General features: G+C 44.3%; 2 protein-coding genes across 3 annotated transcripts in view; both read right to left on the bottom strand.

Annotated features, from left to right (window-relative positions):
* Positions 1 to 12,448, bottom strand: part of LOC106584735 (cingulin-like protein 1) — a 25,231-nt gene extending 12,783 nt beyond the window's left edge. Inside the window, exons 1-14 of the mRNA XM_014170270.2 lie at positions 12,350 to 12,448; positions 8,955 to 10,906; positions 8,564 to 8,676; positions 7,053 to 7,158; positions 6,392 to 6,496; positions 5,608 to 5,756; positions 4,890 to 5,034; positions 3,821 to 4,033; positions 3,176 to 3,283; positions 2,578 to 2,676; positions 2,356 to 2,460; positions 1,964 to 2,116; positions 1,435 to 1,605; positions 665 to 817 (exon numbers count right to left, since the gene is read on the bottom strand). Of these exons, the coding sequence (XP_014025745.2) occupies positions 665 to 817; positions 1,435 to 1,605; positions 1,964 to 2,116; positions 2,356 to 2,460; positions 2,578 to 2,676; positions 3,176 to 3,283; positions 3,821 to 4,033; positions 4,890 to 5,034; positions 5,608 to 5,756; positions 6,392 to 6,496; positions 7,053 to 7,158; positions 8,564 to 8,676; positions 8,955 to 10,727 (3,393 nt within the window). The 5' untranslated portion in view covers positions 10,728 to 10,906; positions 12,350 to 12,448. The remainder of the gene's footprint in view (positions 1 to 664; positions 818 to 1,434; positions 1,606 to 1,963; positions 2,117 to 2,355; positions 2,461 to 2,577; positions 2,677 to 3,175; positions 3,284 to 3,820; positions 4,034 to 4,889; positions 5,035 to 5,607; positions 5,757 to 6,391; positions 6,497 to 7,052; positions 7,159 to 8,563; positions 8,677 to 8,954; positions 10,907 to 12,349) is intronic.
* LOC106584736 (transcription factor 12) overlaps positions 11,203 to 20,510 on the bottom strand; it is a 21,287-nt gene continuing 11,979 nt past the window's right edge. Inside the window, exons 6-9 of one of the 2 annotated variants that reach the window (XM_014170273.2) lie at positions 17,237 to 17,508; positions 15,881 to 16,113; positions 15,110 to 15,274; positions 11,203 to 14,773 (exon numbers count right to left, since the gene is read on the bottom strand). In XM_014170273.2, coding sequence (XP_014025748.1) covers positions 15,123 to 15,274; positions 15,881 to 16,113; positions 17,237 to 17,508 — 657 coding nt within the window. In that variant the 3' untranslated portion in view covers positions 11,203 to 14,773; positions 15,110 to 15,122. Of the gene's footprint in view, positions 14,774 to 15,109; positions 15,275 to 15,880; positions 16,117 to 17,236; positions 17,509 to 20,510 lie in introns of both variants that reach the window. The other variant, XM_014170272.2, reaches the window with a different exon arrangement.

Here is a 20,510-nt window from a genome sequence, read left to right on the forward strand (position 1 = left end):
CAGGGGCCTATATCCAACAGTGTGTCCTGCAGTACAGGGGTCTATGTCCAACAGTGTGTCCTGTAGTACAGGGGTCTATGTCCAACAGTGTGTCCTGCAGTACAGGGGTCTATGTCCAACAGTGTGTCCTGTAGTACAGGGGTCTATGTCCAACAGTGTGTCCTGTAGTACAGGGGTCTATGTCCAACAGTGTGTCCTGTAGTACAGGGGTCTATGTCCAACAGTGTGTCCTGTAGTACAGGGGTCTATGTCCAACAGTGTGTCCTGCAGTACAGGGGTCTATGTCCAACAGTGTGTCCTGTAGTACAGGGGTCTATATCCAACAGTGTGTCCTGCAGTACAGGGGTCTATGTCCAACAGTGTGTCCTGTAGTACAGGGGTCTATGTCCAACAGTGTGTCCTGTAGTACAGGGGTCTATGTCCAACAGTGTGTCCTGTAGTACAGGGGTCTATGTCCAACAGTGTGTCCTGTAGTACAGGGGTCTATGTCCAACAGTGTGTCCTGCAGTACAGGGGTCTATGTCCAACAGTGTGTCCTGCAGTACAGGGGTCTATGTCCAACAGTGTGTCCTGTAGTACAGGGGTCTATGTCCAACAGTGTGTCCTGCAGTACAGGGGTGCCTCACGGATGTGTTTTGAGTTCAGCACTTCAGCCAGTCAGTACCTCCATGAGTTTGACCTTTCGGGCGTGGTCCTCGTGGGCGTGTGCGTTCCTCTCCTCCAGCTCCTCCACCTTCCTCTCCAGCTGTCTGCCTCTCTGCTGGGCCTCCTCCCACTCTCTACGACCCCGCTCCAGACCCTGCTCCAGGGGAAGCAGCTGAACACACACACATCATATTATAACACACAGAACACATTGAACACACACACACACATTATAATACACACACAGAACATAGGTAGACAACTCTGGTTCAAACCCAGTCAGAGACAGGTTCAGGGACATAGAACAACACACACCATAACACAAACACACAGAACATAACACATAACACACGACATAGAACATAACACAGCACATCACACACACACAGAGATCTTAACACAAGACATTGAACATCACACACACAGAACGTAACACACGACATAGAACATAACACACACACAGACAGAACTTGGTGAACATCAACATAGCCTTCATTTCAACATGTTTACAGCTGAACTTTACTTCAGTCCCCTCTCCTGATAAACCTTTTAGCTCTACAATCACTCCTCACCTCCTTATCTCTGAAGCGTGAGAGACAGAAAGAGAGAGACCGAGAGAGCGTGAGAGAGAGAAAGATGAATTGAATAGAGAGACCGAGAGCGTGAGAGAGAGAGAGAAAGAGAGAGAGAGAAAGTTGAATTGAATAGAGAGAGAGAGAGAGTATAAATCAAAGTTAGAATATGATCCATCCATTGGTGACTCATCAGGGGGAAAAATGTGTGCCACACCTCTTCCTGCAGTTTTCTGGCAGTCTGTAGGGATTTCTCCAGCTCCACTCCCTTTTCCTGCAGCTGTTGTTGGAGCTCAGACAGCACAGAGTGGCTCTTCTCTCTGACTTCATCAACCTGGAGCTGGAGCTTCTCAGTGGACACCTCACAGCCCTCTACTATAGTACTCATCTGGAGGGGTGGGGGCAGCGAGAGAGAGACAGAGACAGAGAGGGGGGGCAGAGAAAAAGAGGGGGAGGGCAGAGAGAGATGTAAGAGTGAGACAGACTTGAATGGTATGAATTTAACATTCCCCCCATGATAGATACGGGTTTTAAAGAAAATTCATACAACCAGTATCATTTGTACTGGTGACAACTCTAGGGTAAATGCATGACTATTATAACTATTTAAAAACCCAGCAGCACTGTAGAGTGGCAATCAATAAAGTGGAGGTCGATAAAATCTTCCGCTCCTCCGCATAGAAACACAGTGTTCTTCTCAGTGACCTATGACCTAGCCCCTCTCTCTCTCCCCCTCCCTCCCTCACCTCCTTCTGCAGTTCCTCCACAGTGCTGTTCTGCAGTCTCCTCTCCTCGTCCAGATCACTCTTCATCCTCTTCAACTCCTCTGTTCTTCTCCTCTCCTCCTTCAGCCTCTCCTTCACCTCCCTGTGCTGGTGGTTCAGCTGTGTCATCTCACTCTGTGGGGACACACACACACACACACACACACACACACACACACACACACACACCTGTGTTATTGTGTGGCAGAACTACAACAACAACTAACTCAACAACATGTTTTCCAAGTTGGACGTACTCTGTGCTAAGGAGATGTTTACCAGCGAGTTCTGAATACTGTATATTACTGGGTACATTGACTCCAGCACCTGATACAGTACGACCTGTATGGTCCTTGTATCCACTCTGCACTCACCTGTACATTCTCCAGACGTACGAGAAGGGCTTTGTTTGCCTGGGACATCTCCTCTTCCTTCTCCCTCACCTCCACTAGAGTCTCCTCAACCTGCCGTTTCTCCCTCTGTGGAATCACATCTGTAATAAATATACCTTCAATACCTGGCCATGCATTTTCACAGAACATCTAAATTCATTCAGTCTATATTGTGTGTGTTTTCTTTTTCTCTCTCTACCTCACCTTGAGTTGCTCTATGCGTTTCACCAGCTGTCTCTGCAGGGTTTTGGAGTCCTTGATGACGAGGTTAAGCTGCTCCACCCTGCTCTCCAGCTCCTCCACCTTGGTTAGTGAGGAGACGGGACACATCATCACATCAAATGGACAAGATCCGTACTCCTGCTCTGAGACATTTAATGAATACGGACCCTGATATTATTTTCTGGATATATTGTAAAGAGCATTATGGGTATTGTAGTACATAATTTTGGGTTCTGTAGTATAGAGCATTATAGGTATTGTAGTACGTAATGATGGGTTCTGTAGTACAGAGCATTATGGGTATTGTAGTACATGATGGGTTCTGTAGTATAGAGCATTGTGGGTACTGTAGTACATCCATCTGCAATACCTGTCCCCTAGTACATCACGATAGGTTCTGTAGTACAGAGCATTATGGGTATTGTAGTACATCATGATGGGTTCTGTAGTATAGAGCATTATGGGTATTGTAGTACATAATGATGGGTTCTGTGGTACAGAGCATTATGGGCATTGTAGTACATGATGGGTTCTGTAGTATAGAGCATTATGGGTACTGTAGTACATCCATCTGCAATACCTGTGCCCTCAGTTCCTCCCTCTCCTGCATCAGCTGATTCACCTGTCCCCGTGCCTCCCCTCTCTCCTCCTCCATCTCCCTCTTGTCCTGGCTCAGCACTGTGTTACTCTAGCAGAGAGAGAGGAGGTAGTATACACAGGAGATGGGTGGAATATTAGTAGAAAAAAACCTGGGATCAAACTCACAACCTTCTGCATTCCAACACATTGAAACTCAAAGTCAACTAATATATGACAAATGTAAATATATATATAGCCACTTGGGACACAGGGGGGAAAAGTACCTCAAGTCTGTTCTACTCAGGTGGTGGAAAAGTAAAAGTAAAGATACCTTAATAGAAAAATGAAAGTCACCCAATAAAATACTACTTGAGTAAAAGTCTAAAAGTATTTGTGTTTTAAATAAACTTAAGTATCAAAAGTACAAGTAAAAATCATTTCAAATTCCTTAAATTAAGCAAACCAGAAAAGTACATTATTTTCTTTAGGAATGTAGTGAAGTAAAAGTAGTCAAAAATATAAATAGTAAAGTAATGTACAGATACCCAAAAAAACTACTTAAGTAGTACTTTAAAGTATTTTTACTAAAGTAATTTACACCACTGGTTCTACTAGTAGTAGCATGTCCCTTATCTCAATTCAATACCTCTTTCACCTCCTCAACTTCCTCTCGGAGCTTCTGCACCTCCTTGTCGCGCACCTCCTTCATAATGCCCAGCTCCTTGTCATGACTCTCCACCTCCTCGTTCAGCGCTCCCTTCAGGGCGGTCAGCTCCCTCTCCCTCCAGTGTAGCACCTCCTCCTGCTCCTCCTGCACCTGAATGAGCCCCTGGAAGTCCAACCGCAGCTGTGCCAGGTCCTAACACAGACACGGAGTTAATTGATATAATCCAGCTGTGCCAGGTCCTAACACAGACACAGAGTTAATTGATATAATCCAGCTGTGCCAGGTCCTAACACAGACACAGAGTTAATTTATATAATCCAGCTGGGCCAGGTCCTAACACAGACACAGAGTTAATTTATATAATCCAGCTGGGCCAGGTCCTAACACAGACACAGAGTTAATTTATATAATCCAGCTGGGCCAGGTCCTAACACAGACACGGAGTTAATTTATATAATCCAGCTGGGCCAGGTCCTAACACAGACACAGAGTTAATTTATATAATCCAGCTGGGCCAGGTCCAAACACAGAAAACTGAGTTAATTGATATGATCCAGTAATTCGAACTCAAACCCTGTGCTTCAACCTTTCCACCTGATAGCTGCTGTGTGGTGAGCATTCAGGCACCAAAATGGCCACCGTGCATCACTGAGGTGGGTGCTACACATTGATGGTGGAGGAGGTGAGTTTCCTCCTACTATGTAAAGTGCTTTGAGAACCTCAGCTGGTAGAAAAGCGCTATATTAAATCTAATGTATTATTATGTACGTCTGTGTGTGTCACATGGTTGGGCCACATCCTACCATAGACAGGTATCAATTAAACATAACTTGTATAATACGGTAGAAGGAGCTTTCCTCACCCAGATTAAGACCTGGATTAGAAATCATCAAGGGAGAATCTTCACTGAAGGTTTGTCGTTGTCCAGGACTAGACTTAATCTCGGTCCAGGAAACCCGATTTATAAAACACACAATAGTCTGAACTCAAAGTACACACTTGGAATAAACGGAATGTTTTGAGCAAGAATATCAACTCGTCACCTTACCTTTAGAAGGAGCTGTTTCTCTGTGCTGTCTGCCTGTGTTGTGTTCTTAGCCTGGTCCAGCTCATCATGCATCTCAGACAGCTGCTGCTGGAGGTCCTTCATCTCTGTACGGCCCTGCTCTCGCTCAGTCTTCACCTGGACTAGCCTGGCAATAGAAATAATACAACAGAATAGAATCTTATTTGCACTCGATAGGGAATTTAATATTACAGAGCACCAGAGAAATCATACTATGTCAAGACGTTGTGAGGCAATTAGCGAAATGCTTACACCTGTTCAATTCTTTCAGATCCTTTTTATTTATTTTTTAATTTCACCAGGTAGGCTAGTTGAGAACAAGTTCTCATTTACAACTGCGACCTGGCCAAGATAAAGCAAAAGCAGTGCGACACAAACAACAACGCAGAGTTAAACATGGAATAAACAAAACATACAGTCAATAACACAATAGAAGAAAAAAAATCTGTATACAATGTGTGCAAATGAAGTAAAGAGGTAAGGCAATAAATAGGCCAATAGTTGTCGAAGTAATTACAGTTTAGCAAATGAACACTGGAGTGATAGATGTGCAGTTGAGGATGTGTAAGTAGAGATACTGGTGTGCTACAGTAGTTCCTAGGGAATAGGGACTTATAATAATCATCAAGGCGGATTATGGTCCTAAACACAATCCCAAAATGACTTCTAGACCCCGATGCACTTGTGGAAATGTTCTTACTCCTCTATGGCGACCTCAAGCTCCGCCTCCATCTGAGCCAGCCTATCCCGTAGCGTGGAGAGTTCTTCCTGTCTCCTGTCCAGTTCCTCCTGAATAGTCTTCATGTCTGTCTGAGCCTTGTAACACACCTCCGCCAGACTCCGACCACTCTGCAGGGGACACAGTGCATTCAACTAAAGTAGGTCAGAATAACCACATATAAACGATCACCCCAAAAATAACGCCATCTGCAAAATCAGTACTAGTGAGAATAAACGAGTCTGAGCTGGACTCCATGCACATAAGGAGAAAACAAGTACAAATCTCTTGCTAAAAGTACTATATTGTACTGTACTGTATTGTACTGTATCGTACTGTATTGTACTGTATTGTAGTGTACTGTATTGTACTGTACTGCAGTGTATTGTATCGTACTGTACTGTATCGTACTGTGTTGTACTACACTGTATCGTACTGTACTGTACTGCACTGTATTGTATTGTACTGTATCGTACTGTACTGCACTGTATTGTACTGTACTACACTGTATCGTACTGTACTGCACTGTATTGTATTGTACTGCACTGTATTGTATTGTACTGTGTTGTACTACACTGTATCGTACTGTACTGCACTGTATTGTATTGTATCGTACTGCACTGTATTGTATTGTACTGTATTGTAATGTATTCTGTACTGTGTATTGTACTGCACTGTATCGTACTGTATTGTATATTGTACTGTATCGTACCTTATTGTACTGTACTGTATATTGTACTATATTGTGTATTGTATTGTACTGCACCATGGTCTTATGCTCCAGCTGTGTCATCAGCTGTGACACCTCTCTCTCCAGCTCTGCTCCTGTCTTCTGAAGCTCCTTGGCCTCCTTGGCCATAGCAGCATAGTCCTACAACAGGTCCAACAACACATCACAAACCTGCTTCTGCCTCACAGACAGACACAGTACTTTCCTTTACACTGAAATACAACACGGAAATACATAGGTATTTACACAGATATGAATGTATTAGTATAACACGTAAGATTGTAATGCTTCTATATGGAAGTCTCAACCATCTGTGTAAACTACAGCAGTGGTTCTCAAACGTTTTGGCTGGGGATCCTCTAGGACAGTACAGCCAACCATCTGAACCATGTCTGTCCTGGGGATCCCCTAGGACAGCACAGCCAACCATCTGAACCATGTCTGTCCTGGGAATCCCCTAGGACAGTACAGCCATCCATCTGAACCATGTCTGGTTGGGGATCCTCTAGGGCAGCACAGCCATCCATCTGAACCATGTCTGTCCTGGGAATCCCCTAGGACAGTACAGCCATCCATCTGAACCATATCTGGTTGGGGATCCTCTAGGGCAGCACAGCCATCCATCTGAACCATGTCTGTCCTGGGGATCCCCTAGGACAGTACAGCCATCCATCTGAACCATGTCATCCAACCTCACCCTGATCTCCTCCTCCACGTAATCTGCAGTCTTCCACTTCAGTTGGTTGATTCTGTCAAACACCAGGTTCACCTTCGTCTCAGTGATGGAGGTTTTATCAGTAGTCCTGAGGGAATACCAACAACCAGACACACGGAATTCAATGACACCAGCATACCCCAGTCATATAACTAGCATACAGAACAGCATACCCCAGTCATATAACTAGCATACAGAACAGCACACCCCAGTCATATAACTAGCATACAGAACAGCACACCCCAGTCATATAACTAGCATACAGAACAGCATACCCCAGTCATATAACTAGCATACAGAACAGCATACCCCAGTCATATAACTAGCATACAGAACAACATACCCCAGTCATATAACTAGCATACACAACAACATAACACTTATATAGATACTGTGTGTGGGAAATCTGCAGGCATTCTGTATGTAAGATAATGAAGGGTACAATTCAAATAAAATTGTATTGGTCACATACACATGGTTAGCAGATGTTATTGCGAGTGTAGTGAAATGCTTGCGCTTCTCGTTCCCAACAGTGCAGCAATATCTAACAAGTAATATCTAACAATTCCACAACAACTACCTAATATACACCAATCTAAGTAAAGGAATGGAATAAGAATATATAAATATATGGATGAGCAATGTCAGAGCGGCATAGACTAAGATGCAATAGATAGTATAGAATACAGTATATACATATGAGATGAGTAATGCAAGATATGTAAACATTATTAAAGTGACTAGTAGCTTTGTGCTACAGACACAGAGCCTGACAGAGCCTCCACTTCCAGGTTTCCTCACGTGCGTTCAAGACCTTGGCTGAATGGCAACGCCAGACTAAAACGTTGATATTAATATGTGCCATTTACACTGACGCTTTAATCCAAAGTGATTTACAGTCATGCGTGAATACGTTTTACATACGGGTGGTCCCCGGGAATCGAACCCACCATCCTGGCTTTGCAAGCTCCATTCTATACTAACTGAGCTACAGAGGATCGACATATTTCAGATGTTGCCAGTTTTATATAACTCACGACAGTGAGGAGGTGAACCTGATATTCCATTGTTGGCTATTTGGAAGGGTGTTCATCATCGTAGTCTGTATTCCTGAACTGGCGTGTGTGTGTGTTTGCGTTTGCGTGTGAGCAATCCTTTTTAAGACTAACAACTGTACGTCACAGAGAGACTCCCTCAGATCATCAAAGGCAGGATATGAGGAATGTGTAATGGTCACTTGGGATCAGGATCGGGGGTCATTAAGTTCCATTTTAATTCAGTCAATTCAAAAAGTAAACTGAAATTCCAAACCTCCTCTTTGGAATGGAATGGGATCGGAATTGATCCCAACCCTCTTTGGGGAAAACATTCCAGCTGGCATCTTTCCAAGGAAGTTCTGTCACACCTCAAAAAACCTCCAGGTAAAATAAAAGTTAAATAGGTAAAAGAATCATGACAATACTCAGTGGTTGATTTAGTCCAGTGTTACTCACCCATCATTGAGGTAAGTGAACAGTATCTTTTTGGTGGTGTCTTCATTTGGTTGTGGTTCAATTGAGACCTCGTGCTGACCCCTCTGACCTTCCAGAAGATCTGGAGTGATGATCTGATTAAATGAACACACAACAGAATATCAAGGTGTATCAATCAATTAATCAATCAATCAATCAAAAGAATGCTTTACAGTAACCTGACCGGGACCCTCAAAGAGCAAGCAAAAGCACAGTAGCAAAAGCACAGTAGCAAAAGCACAGTAGCAAAGGCACAGTTGCAAGAAAAAAACATAGAAGGAATCAAAATATATATATATATATATATATATATATATATATATTTTTTTTAACTCTTTAAACCGAGTAAAACCTCTAAAGCTAATCTCTTTACCTGAATGTCTCTCTCTGACTCCTCCTCCGTGTGGTTGAGAGACCTGGATCTGGTCATGAAGGTCTTCTCAACTCTGTACAGCACATTCACTGCTCTGGATGACCTACCGCTAAGCTCCTTCTCCTCCCAATGTAGTTTATTAAACATCACGGTGGAGGGTCCGTTGGCCCCTCTCACCTTAGGTGACCCTGGGGCGCTGGTGGAACCGCCTGGAGTCTCTCCCCTGGCCCCTCTGATGACCGAGGCAGGGCTGGAGGAGTCCAATGGGTATGAGTGACACTGTTGTCTGCTGTCCACGCTACGTGACCTCCTCCGGTCCTCAGGGGCTATCCTCCCTCTCCTAGGCCCAGCTCGGCCTATCTGTTGGGGGCTGTCGAACTGGTTGATCAGGCTACCTATGGAGGAGATGGGCTCTGTGTCCACGGAGTTTGGGGATCTTCTGGGGATGTTGGTGACCTCATTTGGGGGGCTTAGTAAGGTGGCCAAAGAAGAGTGGTGGAGCGCTGGGGCCAAGACAGGGGCAGGGCCTGGGCATTTGGTCTGGGTGGGGGCTGAGACAGGGGCAGGGCCTGGGCATTTGGTCTGGGTGGGGGCTGAGACAAGGGCAGGGCCTGGGCATTTGGTCTGGGTGGGGGCCAAGACAGGGGCAGGGCCTGGGCATTTGGTCTGGGTGGGGGCCAAGACAGGGGCAGGGCCTGGGCATTTGGTCTGGGTGGGGGATGAGACAGGGGCAGGGCCTGGGCATTGGGTCTGGCTGGTGGCCGAGACAGGGGTGGGGGCCCTCTCTACACCCCCAGCAGGCAGAGGGATCCTGGCTGCTCCTGGTCTAGGCCCTGCAGCCTGGATCAGTGTGGCCCCTGCCCCACTCTGGAGACCCCTGGTGAGATGTCCCGGCCTAGGTACAGTAGGGGGAACAGAGAGTCTTCGGGTGGAGAGTAGGAGGGGGCTGAGGCTGTTCCTGTCTGGGTTGTAGGGTTTCAGCAGCTCTGGGTGTCTCTGGAAGTTCAACATCGTGTTAGATGTCAGCACGGTCCTCTGCGACTGCTGTAAATCTGACTCCTGGAAGTCGTACATGAACGCAGCGGACGCCAGCGGAATCCTCTGTGACTCCCTATCCTCAGTCAGAGCACCTCCACGAGCATACTCCCTCTGGTGGTTGGGAAGTCTGCGCTCCACATTGGGACTACCGAATGAAGATCGCTCCACATTGGGACTACCGAATGAAGATCGCTCCACATTGGGACTACCGAATGAAGATCGCTCCACATTGGGACTACCGAATGAAGATCGCTCCACATTGGGACTACCGAATGAAGATCGCTCCACATTGGGACTACCGAATGAAGATCGCTCCACATTGGGACTACCGAATGAAGATCGCTCCACATTGGGACTACCGAATGAAGATCGCTCCACATTGGGACTACCGAATGAAGATCGCTCCACATTGGGACTACCGAATGAAGATCGCTCCACATTGGGACTACCGAATGAAGATCGCTCCACATTGGGACTACCGAATGAAGATCGCCCATCATTCAACATGAAGGTGTACTCAGACTGGCTGTGGGCGTTGACAAACACTTCCAGGTGGTCCCAGTTCCTGCTGTAGCTCTCCAGTCCACCAGATGGCAGAGCTGCTCTACTATCCCCATTCAATACAACGTAAGGAAGACCCTCAATCCCCTGGACTTGTACCCTAACCCCGAACATGCAGCTGCTGTCGCTGTGAGGGCGAGGGCTGCCTCTGGGACCAGGCCTAGGCTGCTGCATGTTGTAGCCCTGTTGTATTCTACTGAAGTCTGGAGAAGAGCCACTCACTCAGTGTCTGTGAGACTCCCTTTATAGAGAGTCAACTTAGAGACAACGTTAAGACAACGTTGTGTGTTTGCTGGGTCCACACTAGTCCTGAATGAATAGAGGACCTCCCTCAGAACTGAAGAGATTCACAGCTATAAAAGACGCCAAATACAACACGTTAGAGGCTGATGCATTATTACCACGGCTCTTCTTGACCTGGAGGCTCCAATAACCACCCCTGTGTTTACAACAGTTTAACCCCGGGGAAAAAAATACATCACTTTCTATGGCATCAGCTGGATGAGGTGGACTGTTTACAAAACAAAGAGAAGTCATGTGGACCAACTAACAACAATGACATCCCAAGAGCATCTGATGTCACTCAGACAGCTGCACTAACCAGTTAGCCACAGAGAGAGAGAAAACACCAACATCAACACACAGCACATTGATATAGAAAACAGTTTATTCAGTGTGCTAACAGTGTAACTATTGTATACAGGACACTACTGCTGCATGACGACTACCACTGGCCGTGGTCGCGCCAACCAGACTATCGTCATACACACACACACACACACACACACACACACACTCCGACCAGACTTTTTTCATCTACAGTTTATGATATGATTATGAGAGTTACGGAACAAAACAAAAACACACGTTTGTTTTAGAACAATGTACATTGTTATTGAAATAAACAACATGCAAAAGTACTGTATTCTAATATAGGTGACAGTTGTTGCCGTGTTACAGCCCACCGGGCATCGGGCACCGGGCAACAGACGTCAGTTCAACATCTAGTTTTGATTTACATTTGGTTGATTTGTCAACTATTGTTAATTCAACGTTAAATCAACAACAAAATGTCACCATGTCATTGGATTTAGATTCAAAGTTAGGTGAAAAAAAATACAAAATGACTTTTTGCAAATCCACGAAGTTTTCCACAATGATTCAACATCATCAATTTGATTTGTGGGGTGAAATGACGTGGAAACAACGTTGATTAATACCGTTTTTGACCAGTGGGAGTACACTTCTTTAATGAAATTTTTTTAATAATAAATTGAACTTGTTTACATTTAACCTTTATTTAACTAGGCAAGTTAGTTGAGAACAAATTATTTTTACAATGATGGCCTACCCCGGACGACCCTGGACCAATTGTGCCAAGCCATATGGGACTCCCAATCACGGCCGGTTGTTATACAGCCTGGATTCGAACCAGGGTGTCTGTAGAGACGCCTCAAAAACTGAGATGCAGTGCCTTAGACCGCTTAGACCACTCGGGAGCCCCTTTTTAATTATTAACCAATATCAAAAATGTGTCTCCTTCACAAGTTACTTTATCAACCTCTATTTGTACGATTGTAATTAAAGACAAAGGATATATGCATGGATAAACCTCTATGCAGTTTTACCAGCGGATAATAAAACACCACTCTACCTTTACTAGCTGATCAAACGTGATGTTCTTGAACGATAAAACAGCCTACCCAAAGCAATGCCAAAACGAGAATCACTTTATAAAACACTAACTGTGCAATTGGTTTGTGTCCCAGTGCGCAAAATCTTTGTGATTGTCTTACCTAAATTCGCGCAGTTCTGTTAAAAGTAGTGCCCTGGCTGAAATGCCAGTGTTGTGGGAGCTGTTTTATGGCGCTCGGGATTCCCCCTCCCTATTCCAGTCTCTATTCACAAGTACGTGTTCCCCCCTAGCGGAATTGTCCAGCCATTCAACAAATTGCGCGGGTGTTCATCATCATCATCATCATCATCATTATGATCATTAACTCCTCGAATAATACATACCGGATGTATTTTCTGAGAAAAAAAATATAGGGAAAAATACGAAATACTTTTATGGTTTACATTTCCTGTAGATGACATAGGTGACACTCATCAACATAACTGTACATACCTGAAAGGTATGGGTTTTTACAAAGACATCCCCCATTATGGAATTCTCCAATATACACTAAGCTGTGGCTTGTTTAGGGTATCATTATTTACAATGTCTGGTAAAATATATGACAAAAAAAAATATTTCTGAAAAAAACAAACATTTTATTGTTTAAAATGTAAAATCTGTAATTCAGATATTTTGTTATTAGTAATTGTAGAAAAGATAAACTACAGCAAGTTAGTAAAAAGTAATCAATATTTTCTAGAAAAACGGAACAATTAAGTATTAATTGTAGCCTAACCAAAAAGTGCACTTAGCTCCAAAAAATCTGACTCTGCCTAAACACATGCATGTACATACAACTAAAAGGCTCTGCATGGTCAGTCCGACATCTGCAGTGGCCATGCATCACTTCCTGGAGCAGAGTAGAGCTGTTGTGGAGGAAGTTGTCAAGGAAGTGAGTTTGTGTTTATACCTCTAGCCCTCACCTTCCGTCAACCAATCATGTCAATGTGGAGCTATACAGAGCCCTCTGCATTGTTAAAACATTTGGGAGGAGCACGGAGATGTAGTACGGAGATCGATTTGACCTCGTCAAGCCTTCGGAGCCTCCAGCTCATATTGCTGGAGCAAGCATAAATTGGTTTTAAGCCTTGTTTCAGCTTTAAAGACAATTTAAGCTTGATCTGGAATGTGGCCCAGAGTCTCAGTATGGAGGGTGTGACTCAATTGCAGTGCCTCTGAAGGCTCGAGGAGGCCAAATCGAGCTCCGTATGGCGATGCCGTGCGCCTCCCAAATTTTGTAACAATGCGAAGGGATCCGTATAGCTCCATATAGCTTCGGATTGACATGATCGGTTGACGGAAGGTGGGGCGGTACATCCTGTATAAACACAAATTAACTTCCTTGCCAACAAAAATGTAGAACTTTGACGACAGGCTATCAGAACAAGTTCACATATAAAAAACATCTTTATGATACCTTTTTTAGGGATTTCTAACACACAAACATTTGTTTGAACTCCTGGAAAGAGATCAGGGAGGTAATGGGGATAGATAGGTAAAGAGGTCAATGGAATGCAGACTGTGGGTGATAGAAGGACGCTGGATTGGCACACACACAAAAAAAATCTGATTGAACAAAGTGGATATTTGTCAAATTCGTAATGATTGATGTATTGTAACAGGCCCACAATGTGGTTACTAAAATCCGATTTGGATATATTTGGCTGTTTTTGTTGCAAAAAATGTTGAAGTTGTCCCTTTTCAGGTTAAGGGAAAGTGACTGCTAAATGCTAACTCCCATTCGTATAAGCTGGTAACATAGCTAGCATACAGTAGTCAAAGTATACTCCGATTTTTACCTCAACGTAGTGTGAAATACACAAATAAACAATAGCCTAAATGTAGACTAATTTTGCTGGGGGGGCAATGGGGAGATTCGGGATGGAGATGCAGCCTTTTTACTTCATGCTGTTTTGGCTGAGTTCCTATGTTAAGCACCGGGAAACAAACTTCAACATCTCAGTAGAGATAAGATCTTGTCTTTTCATTTAGCCAGTTGCTCGTAAATTAGCTGGATGGCTATAGAGATTAGCCCTGAATCACTACAAGTGGTGTGGTTCAGACCAATTTATTGGATGTGTATGACAGCACCCCGAAGTGCAACAAGTATGAAAGCTCTGACTTCTGTGGAGGCCGCATCACCGTAAATGCTGTACGGCCACTGCAGATGTTGGACTGACCATGCAGAGCCTTTTAAGAGGTCAATACTGACAGAGGAGAATAAAAATGATGAAATTAACATTGTTTTACACAGGACAGTGTTGTGTTTTTTTTTTTCACTGTACATTTTTCTTTCACTGTACTAACGAATATAAAACATTTTGTACAAAACATTTGCTGGTTACAAGTAAGTTTAGGCACAAGTGAAAGTCGATCTGGAGGAAATTGTCACTACTGTCGTGATTAATTAGCTTCTGCAATAGTTTATCTGCCCCCCCCCACGGAAATCCTTCTGTCTCTTCGCTACTGGGTCCCAGAGATAACACTGAATGTCATTGGATGGTCTTTCACCATCTTAAGATGATCCTTCTCCACACTTCATCTGTAGAAAGAAAGAAAAAAAAATGTGTTGATAATGTTTCTCACAATATAGATTATATCAACTTGGATCAACACACACTTTCATAGAAGAAGAAGAAGGCTGCGTTTAGACAGGCTGCCCAAATCTGATCTCTTTCCACCAATCACATCAGATCTTTTCACAGCATATCATTTTAAGACCTGATCTGATTGGTCAAAAGACCAATCAAAGTGACATCATTTTATTTATTTCTGAATTTTTTTGAATTGGGCTTCCTGTCTAAACACAGCCAAGAAGAAGAAGAAGAAGAAGAAGAAGAAGAAGAAGAAGAAGAATGGGAGATCTTTGTACTGTTACCTGTTTTAGATGTTTAGAGATTATGTCCCATGGGGTTGGCAGCATCTAGTCCACGATGTAGTGATGCCTGGTGTTGCTGCAGGCCCTGGGCATCTGTTAACCCAGCTGACATCTTCTCCTGCTCCCTCCTCCTCAGACAGGCTGTTTTAGGGTTCAGATTACGCTCTAGAGGTAGCAGATCACACGGACATCAACATTAGTACTATCCCATAGACCTGACAGTGAACCAGGACATCAACATTAGTACTATCCCATAGACCTGACAGTGAACCAGGACATCAACATTAGTACTATCCCATAGACCTGACAGTGAACCAGGACATCAACATTAGTACTATCCCATAGACCTGACAGTGAACCAGGACATCAACATTAGTACTATCCCATAGACCTGACAGTGAACCAGGACATCAACATTAGTACTATCCCATAGACCTGACAGTGAACCAGGACATATCCTCTTCTACGCAGCCCCTCCCATCAATTCATGTTCCACTGTAGTGAAGTACGTACTCATTCAACTTCTATTTATACAGATTATTTAGATAATAACTATATCTCAATGTATCTTTCCAACTTTTCTTAATCTCCTTCTCAATCTCTTATTGGAGGAGAAAATACAATGTTCCTCTCCTCAGACCTTCTCCTCCAATGTGTTTTGAGAAGGAGTCGAGGAGAGAGGATGCGAGGAATTCGAGGAAAGATGAATTAAGAAATAGACATAATCTGTTTTTGCAAGAGAGACCTGTTCAAGATGGTAGCAGTACTGACCTCTGACTTGTTGTTCTAGACTAAGTATTACAGCCACAGCTTGGTGTAATACAAGCAGCTTGGTCTGGGGCTTCTCGCTCTTCAGGTGCAGCTGGGTCATGTGACCCAGCTCTTTGAACGCCTCGTTGATGTCACGGACACGAAGGCGCTCGCGGGCGTTGTTGGCCATCCGTCGCTCCCGCTCCCGCTCAGCCTTCTGCTCCGGACTCAGGTTGTCCTCATCCTCATGGATGCTGCTGAAGGGGAGAAAAGAAAGTGGGGGTTAGTGTTAGAATTGGCAGTTGCCATGTGGCGCCCTCTGGTGGGAATTATTTGAACACTTTTGACATTTTGAGGGATTTAGTTGGAATTCTGATCATGCGCCCCCAAAAATTGCATTGAATATTGAATTCATTACCAGTTTTTACCACTCAAACAGATAGATAGGGAGCTACCCAGCCAGCAGGCAGAGCTGGTTGAAATGACATCATAACAACCATTTCCCCTGCTGGGTAGAGGGAGAATAACCTCATTCTAGATCTGTTTCAACTCTGACAAGACAGCACAAACTGATCTGGGACCAGGCTAGAGGCAGAACGATAGCATACAGCTGATCTGGGATCAGGCTAGAGGCAGAGAGAGAGAGAGATAGCATACAGCTGATATGGGATCAGGCTAAAGGCAGGGAGAGAGAGAGAGAGACAGCATACAGCTGATATGGGATCAGGCTAGAGGCAGAGAGAGAGACAGCATAAAGCTGATCTGGGATCAGGCTAGAGGCAGAGAGAGAGATAGCATACAGCTGATATGGGATCAGGCTAGAGGCAGAGAGAGAGAGATAGCATACAGCTGATATGGGATCAGGCTAGAGGCAGAGAGAGAGAGTGAGAGATAGCATACAGCTGATCTGGGACCAGGCTAGAGGCAGAGAGAGAGATAGCATACAGCTGATATGGAATCAGGCTAGAGGCAGAGAGAGAGAGAGAGATAGCATACAGCTGATATGGGATCAGGCTAGAGGCAGAGAGAGTGAGAGATAGCATACAGCTGATCTGGGACCAGGCTAGAGGCAGAGAGAGAGAGAGAGAGAGAGAGAGAGAGAGAGAGAGAGATAGCATAAAGCTGATCTGGGACCAGGCTAGAGGCAGAGAGAGAGAGAGATAGCATACAGCTGATATGGGATCAGGCTAGAGGCAGAGAGAGAGATAGCATAAAGCTGATATGGGATCAGGCTAGAGGCAGAGAGAGAGAGAGAGGCAGAGAGAGAGAGAGAGAGAGGCACAGAGAGAGAGCGAGAGAGAGAGAGAGTATAAAGCTGATCTGGGATCAGGCTAGAGCCAGAGAGAGATAGCGTAAAGCTATTTTTGCTGTCCTCACCTGGTCATGCTGTCTCCTTGTGTCTTGTGTGACACGCTCTCCTCGTCGGCGCGCTGGCTGTGGCTGTCAGAGCTGTGGCTGTGCCTGTTACCCTGGTTGTAATGGCTGTGAAGTAGGTCATACTGCTCATCTTTCTCCAGACCCTCCAACTTCAGCTCCAAGCCACCTAGTCCTGCAGGGAGACCCGCTGGGAAGGAGTGGCCATGTTTATTCTGTGAACGGCTCTGCAGCACAGGATGGTGGTTGTTGTTGTTCAGATTGACAGCCTCTACCTGTACACACACAAGAGAATAGGTGCAATAAATATACACAAAAGTATGTGAACATCCCTTTAAAATTAGTGGATTTGGCTATTTCAGCCACACCCATTGCTGACAGGTGTATATAATTGAGCACACAGCCACACAATCGCCATAGACAAACATTGGCAGCTCTAGATAAGAGCGTCTGCTGTGTGACTAAAAGATAAAAATGTGAATCTCTGTCAGACAAGGTGACTTTTATCAATATATTCAGCTCTTGTTTTTTTTTAATGGGTATTATGACTCATACTGTGGTACTCTGTGTGTATGTAGTAAGCAGTACGAGCAAATCCAAATGAGGAAAAAGTGGGCGGTTGTATTCAATAAAAGTTTTGATTAAAAGTTTCAATTTGAGCTCCACACGGAAGGACCTTTGCTCATGTAGTGTATTTTATTATCATCTACTTAGTGGGAAAACAGTCAATATAAAAAAAATACATTACACATACGTTGCCTTCACTTCCTTGATGCTACCCCCAATGACAAAAAGGTAAAAACAGGTAGCCTAGCGGTTAGGGCGTTGGGCCAGTAACCGAAAGGTTTCTGGATTGAATCCCTGAGCTGACAAGGTAAAAATCATATCATTCTGAACTTGAACACGGCAGTTAATCCACTGTTCACCAGTAGGCCGTCATTGTAAATAAGTATTTGTTCTTAACTGACTTGCCTAGTTAAATAAAGGTCAAATATTAATTTCTTTCAGGAATTATTCATTTTTAACTGACACATATCCCTGGAAAAAAAAAAAGTGACTGAATTAATTGAATAATCCTCCTAGGGATTAAACAGGTTCATATCCGCTGAATGTAATGTAGGCTTACTTCCATTACTCTCTCCTCTGTCTGGATTCAATCACCACAAACAAAAGACTAGGTCTAACACACTGATCAGACCTGGGTTCAAAAAGTATTTGTTTTCTTTCAAACACTTTGAGCATATTTGATTGAGTCTGTCTGGAGTACCAGATTGGCAGGGTTTTCACTTTTTTGGAAACCGTTCTATTGGCTCTACTATACCAGGCAATTATCAATCAAGCACAGTTCAAATATTTGAGAGTAAAACAAATGCTATTTGAATCCAGGTCTGACAGTGCTATGTAAGTGCCATGGTGGAAGCATTCCCCTTCCCCCTGTCCATATCGTTACCTGGTCAGTATCCACGCATAGATAGACTTTTCAGACCACAGCAAATGAAATTAAATGTGGCGTTCACCATTGTTCTCTATTTCCCGAACACTAACCCTCCCGTTAGGATAATGACGCCGGAGGGGATGGCTGCCGTTTTACGTGCTCCTAACCAACTGTGCTATTTTGTTTGTTTTTTCACATTGTAACATATTTTGTACATAATGCTACCATCTGTTATGACCAAAAAGAGCTTCTGGATATCAGAACAGCGATTACTCACCTTGAACTGGACAAAGATTTTTTTCTTGAATGAATCCGACGCGAAGGATATACTACCTCCCCGAGACCCAAATCCCTGCCATTTGCGTGAAGAAAAGACGGAAATACAGGGGGCGGAGGTCGGGGTGTCTTGTGAGAATTGGTCGGCGAGTGGGTAACCTTCCTCTACCATTCGTTCTATTGGCCAATGTGCAATCGCAGGAGAATAAACTGGATGATCTCTGTTCGAGACTATCCTACCAACGGGACATTAAAAACTGTAATATCTTATGTTTCACAGAGTCGTAGCTGAACGACGACATGGATAATATAGAACTGGCTGGTAAGACGAGGGGTGGGGATGTATGTCTATTTGTCAATAACTGCTGGTGCGCGATGTCTAATATTAAAGAAGTCTCAAGGTATTGCTCGCCTGAGGTAGAATACCTCATGATAAGCTGTCGACCACACTATCTACCAAGAGAGTTCTCATCTATATTATTCATAGCCGTCTATTTACCACCACAAACCGATGCTGGCACTAAGACCGCACTCAACGAGCTGTATAAGACCATAAGCAAACAAGAAAATGCTCATCTAGAAGTGGCTCTCCTAGTGGCCGGGGACTTTAATGCAAGCATACTTAAATCCGTTTTTCCTAATTTCTACCAACATGTTATATGTACAACCAGAGGAAAAATAACTCTAGAACACCTTTACTCCACACACACACAAAGCTCTTCCTCGCCCTCCATTTGGCAAATCTAACCATAACTCTATCCTCGTGATTCCTGCTTACAAGAAAAAAGTAAAGCAAGAAGTACCAGTGACTCGCTCAATAAGGGAGTGGTCAGATGACACGGATGCTATGCTACAGGACTATTTTGCTTGCACAAACTGGAATATGTTCCGGAATTCATCCAATGACATTGAGGAGTATACCACCTCAGTCAACGGCTTCATCAATAAGTGCATCTATGAAGTCGTCCCCACAGTAACCGTGCGTACATATCCCAACCAGAAGCCATGGATTACCGGCAACGTCCGCACCGAGCTAAAGGCTAGAGTTGCCGCTTTCAAAGAGCGGGACACTAATCCGGACGCTTATAAGAAATCCTGCTATGCCCTCAAACGAACCAGGCAAAGCGTCATTACAGGAATAAGATTGAATCCTACTACACCGGCTCTGAAGCTCATTGGATATGGCCGGGCTTGCAAACTATTACGGACTACAAAGGGAAACCCAGCCGCGAGCTGCCCAGTGACACAAGCCTACCAGACGAGCTAAATGCCTTTTATGCTTGCTTCGAGGCAAGCAACACTGAAGCATGCATGAGAGCACCAGCTGTTCCAAACAACTGTGTGATCACACTCTCCATAGCCGATGTGAGCAAGACCTTTAAACAGGTCAACATCCACAAGGCCACGGGGCCAGATGGATTACCAGGACGTGTACTCAGAGCATGCACTGACCAACCGGCAAGTGTCTTCACTGACATTTTCAACCTCTCCCTGACCGAGTCTGTAAGGATAGGCAACAACACATCTGCCACGCTGATCCTCAACACTGGGGCCCCTCAGGGGTGC

This window comes from Salmo salar, chromosome ssa23 (genome assembly GCF_905237065.1).
Source record: "Salmo salar chromosome ssa23, Ssal_v3.1, whole genome shotgun sequence".
Classification (NCBI taxonomy): Eukaryota; Metazoa; Chordata; class Actinopteri; order Salmoniformes; family Salmonidae; genus Salmo; species Salmo salar.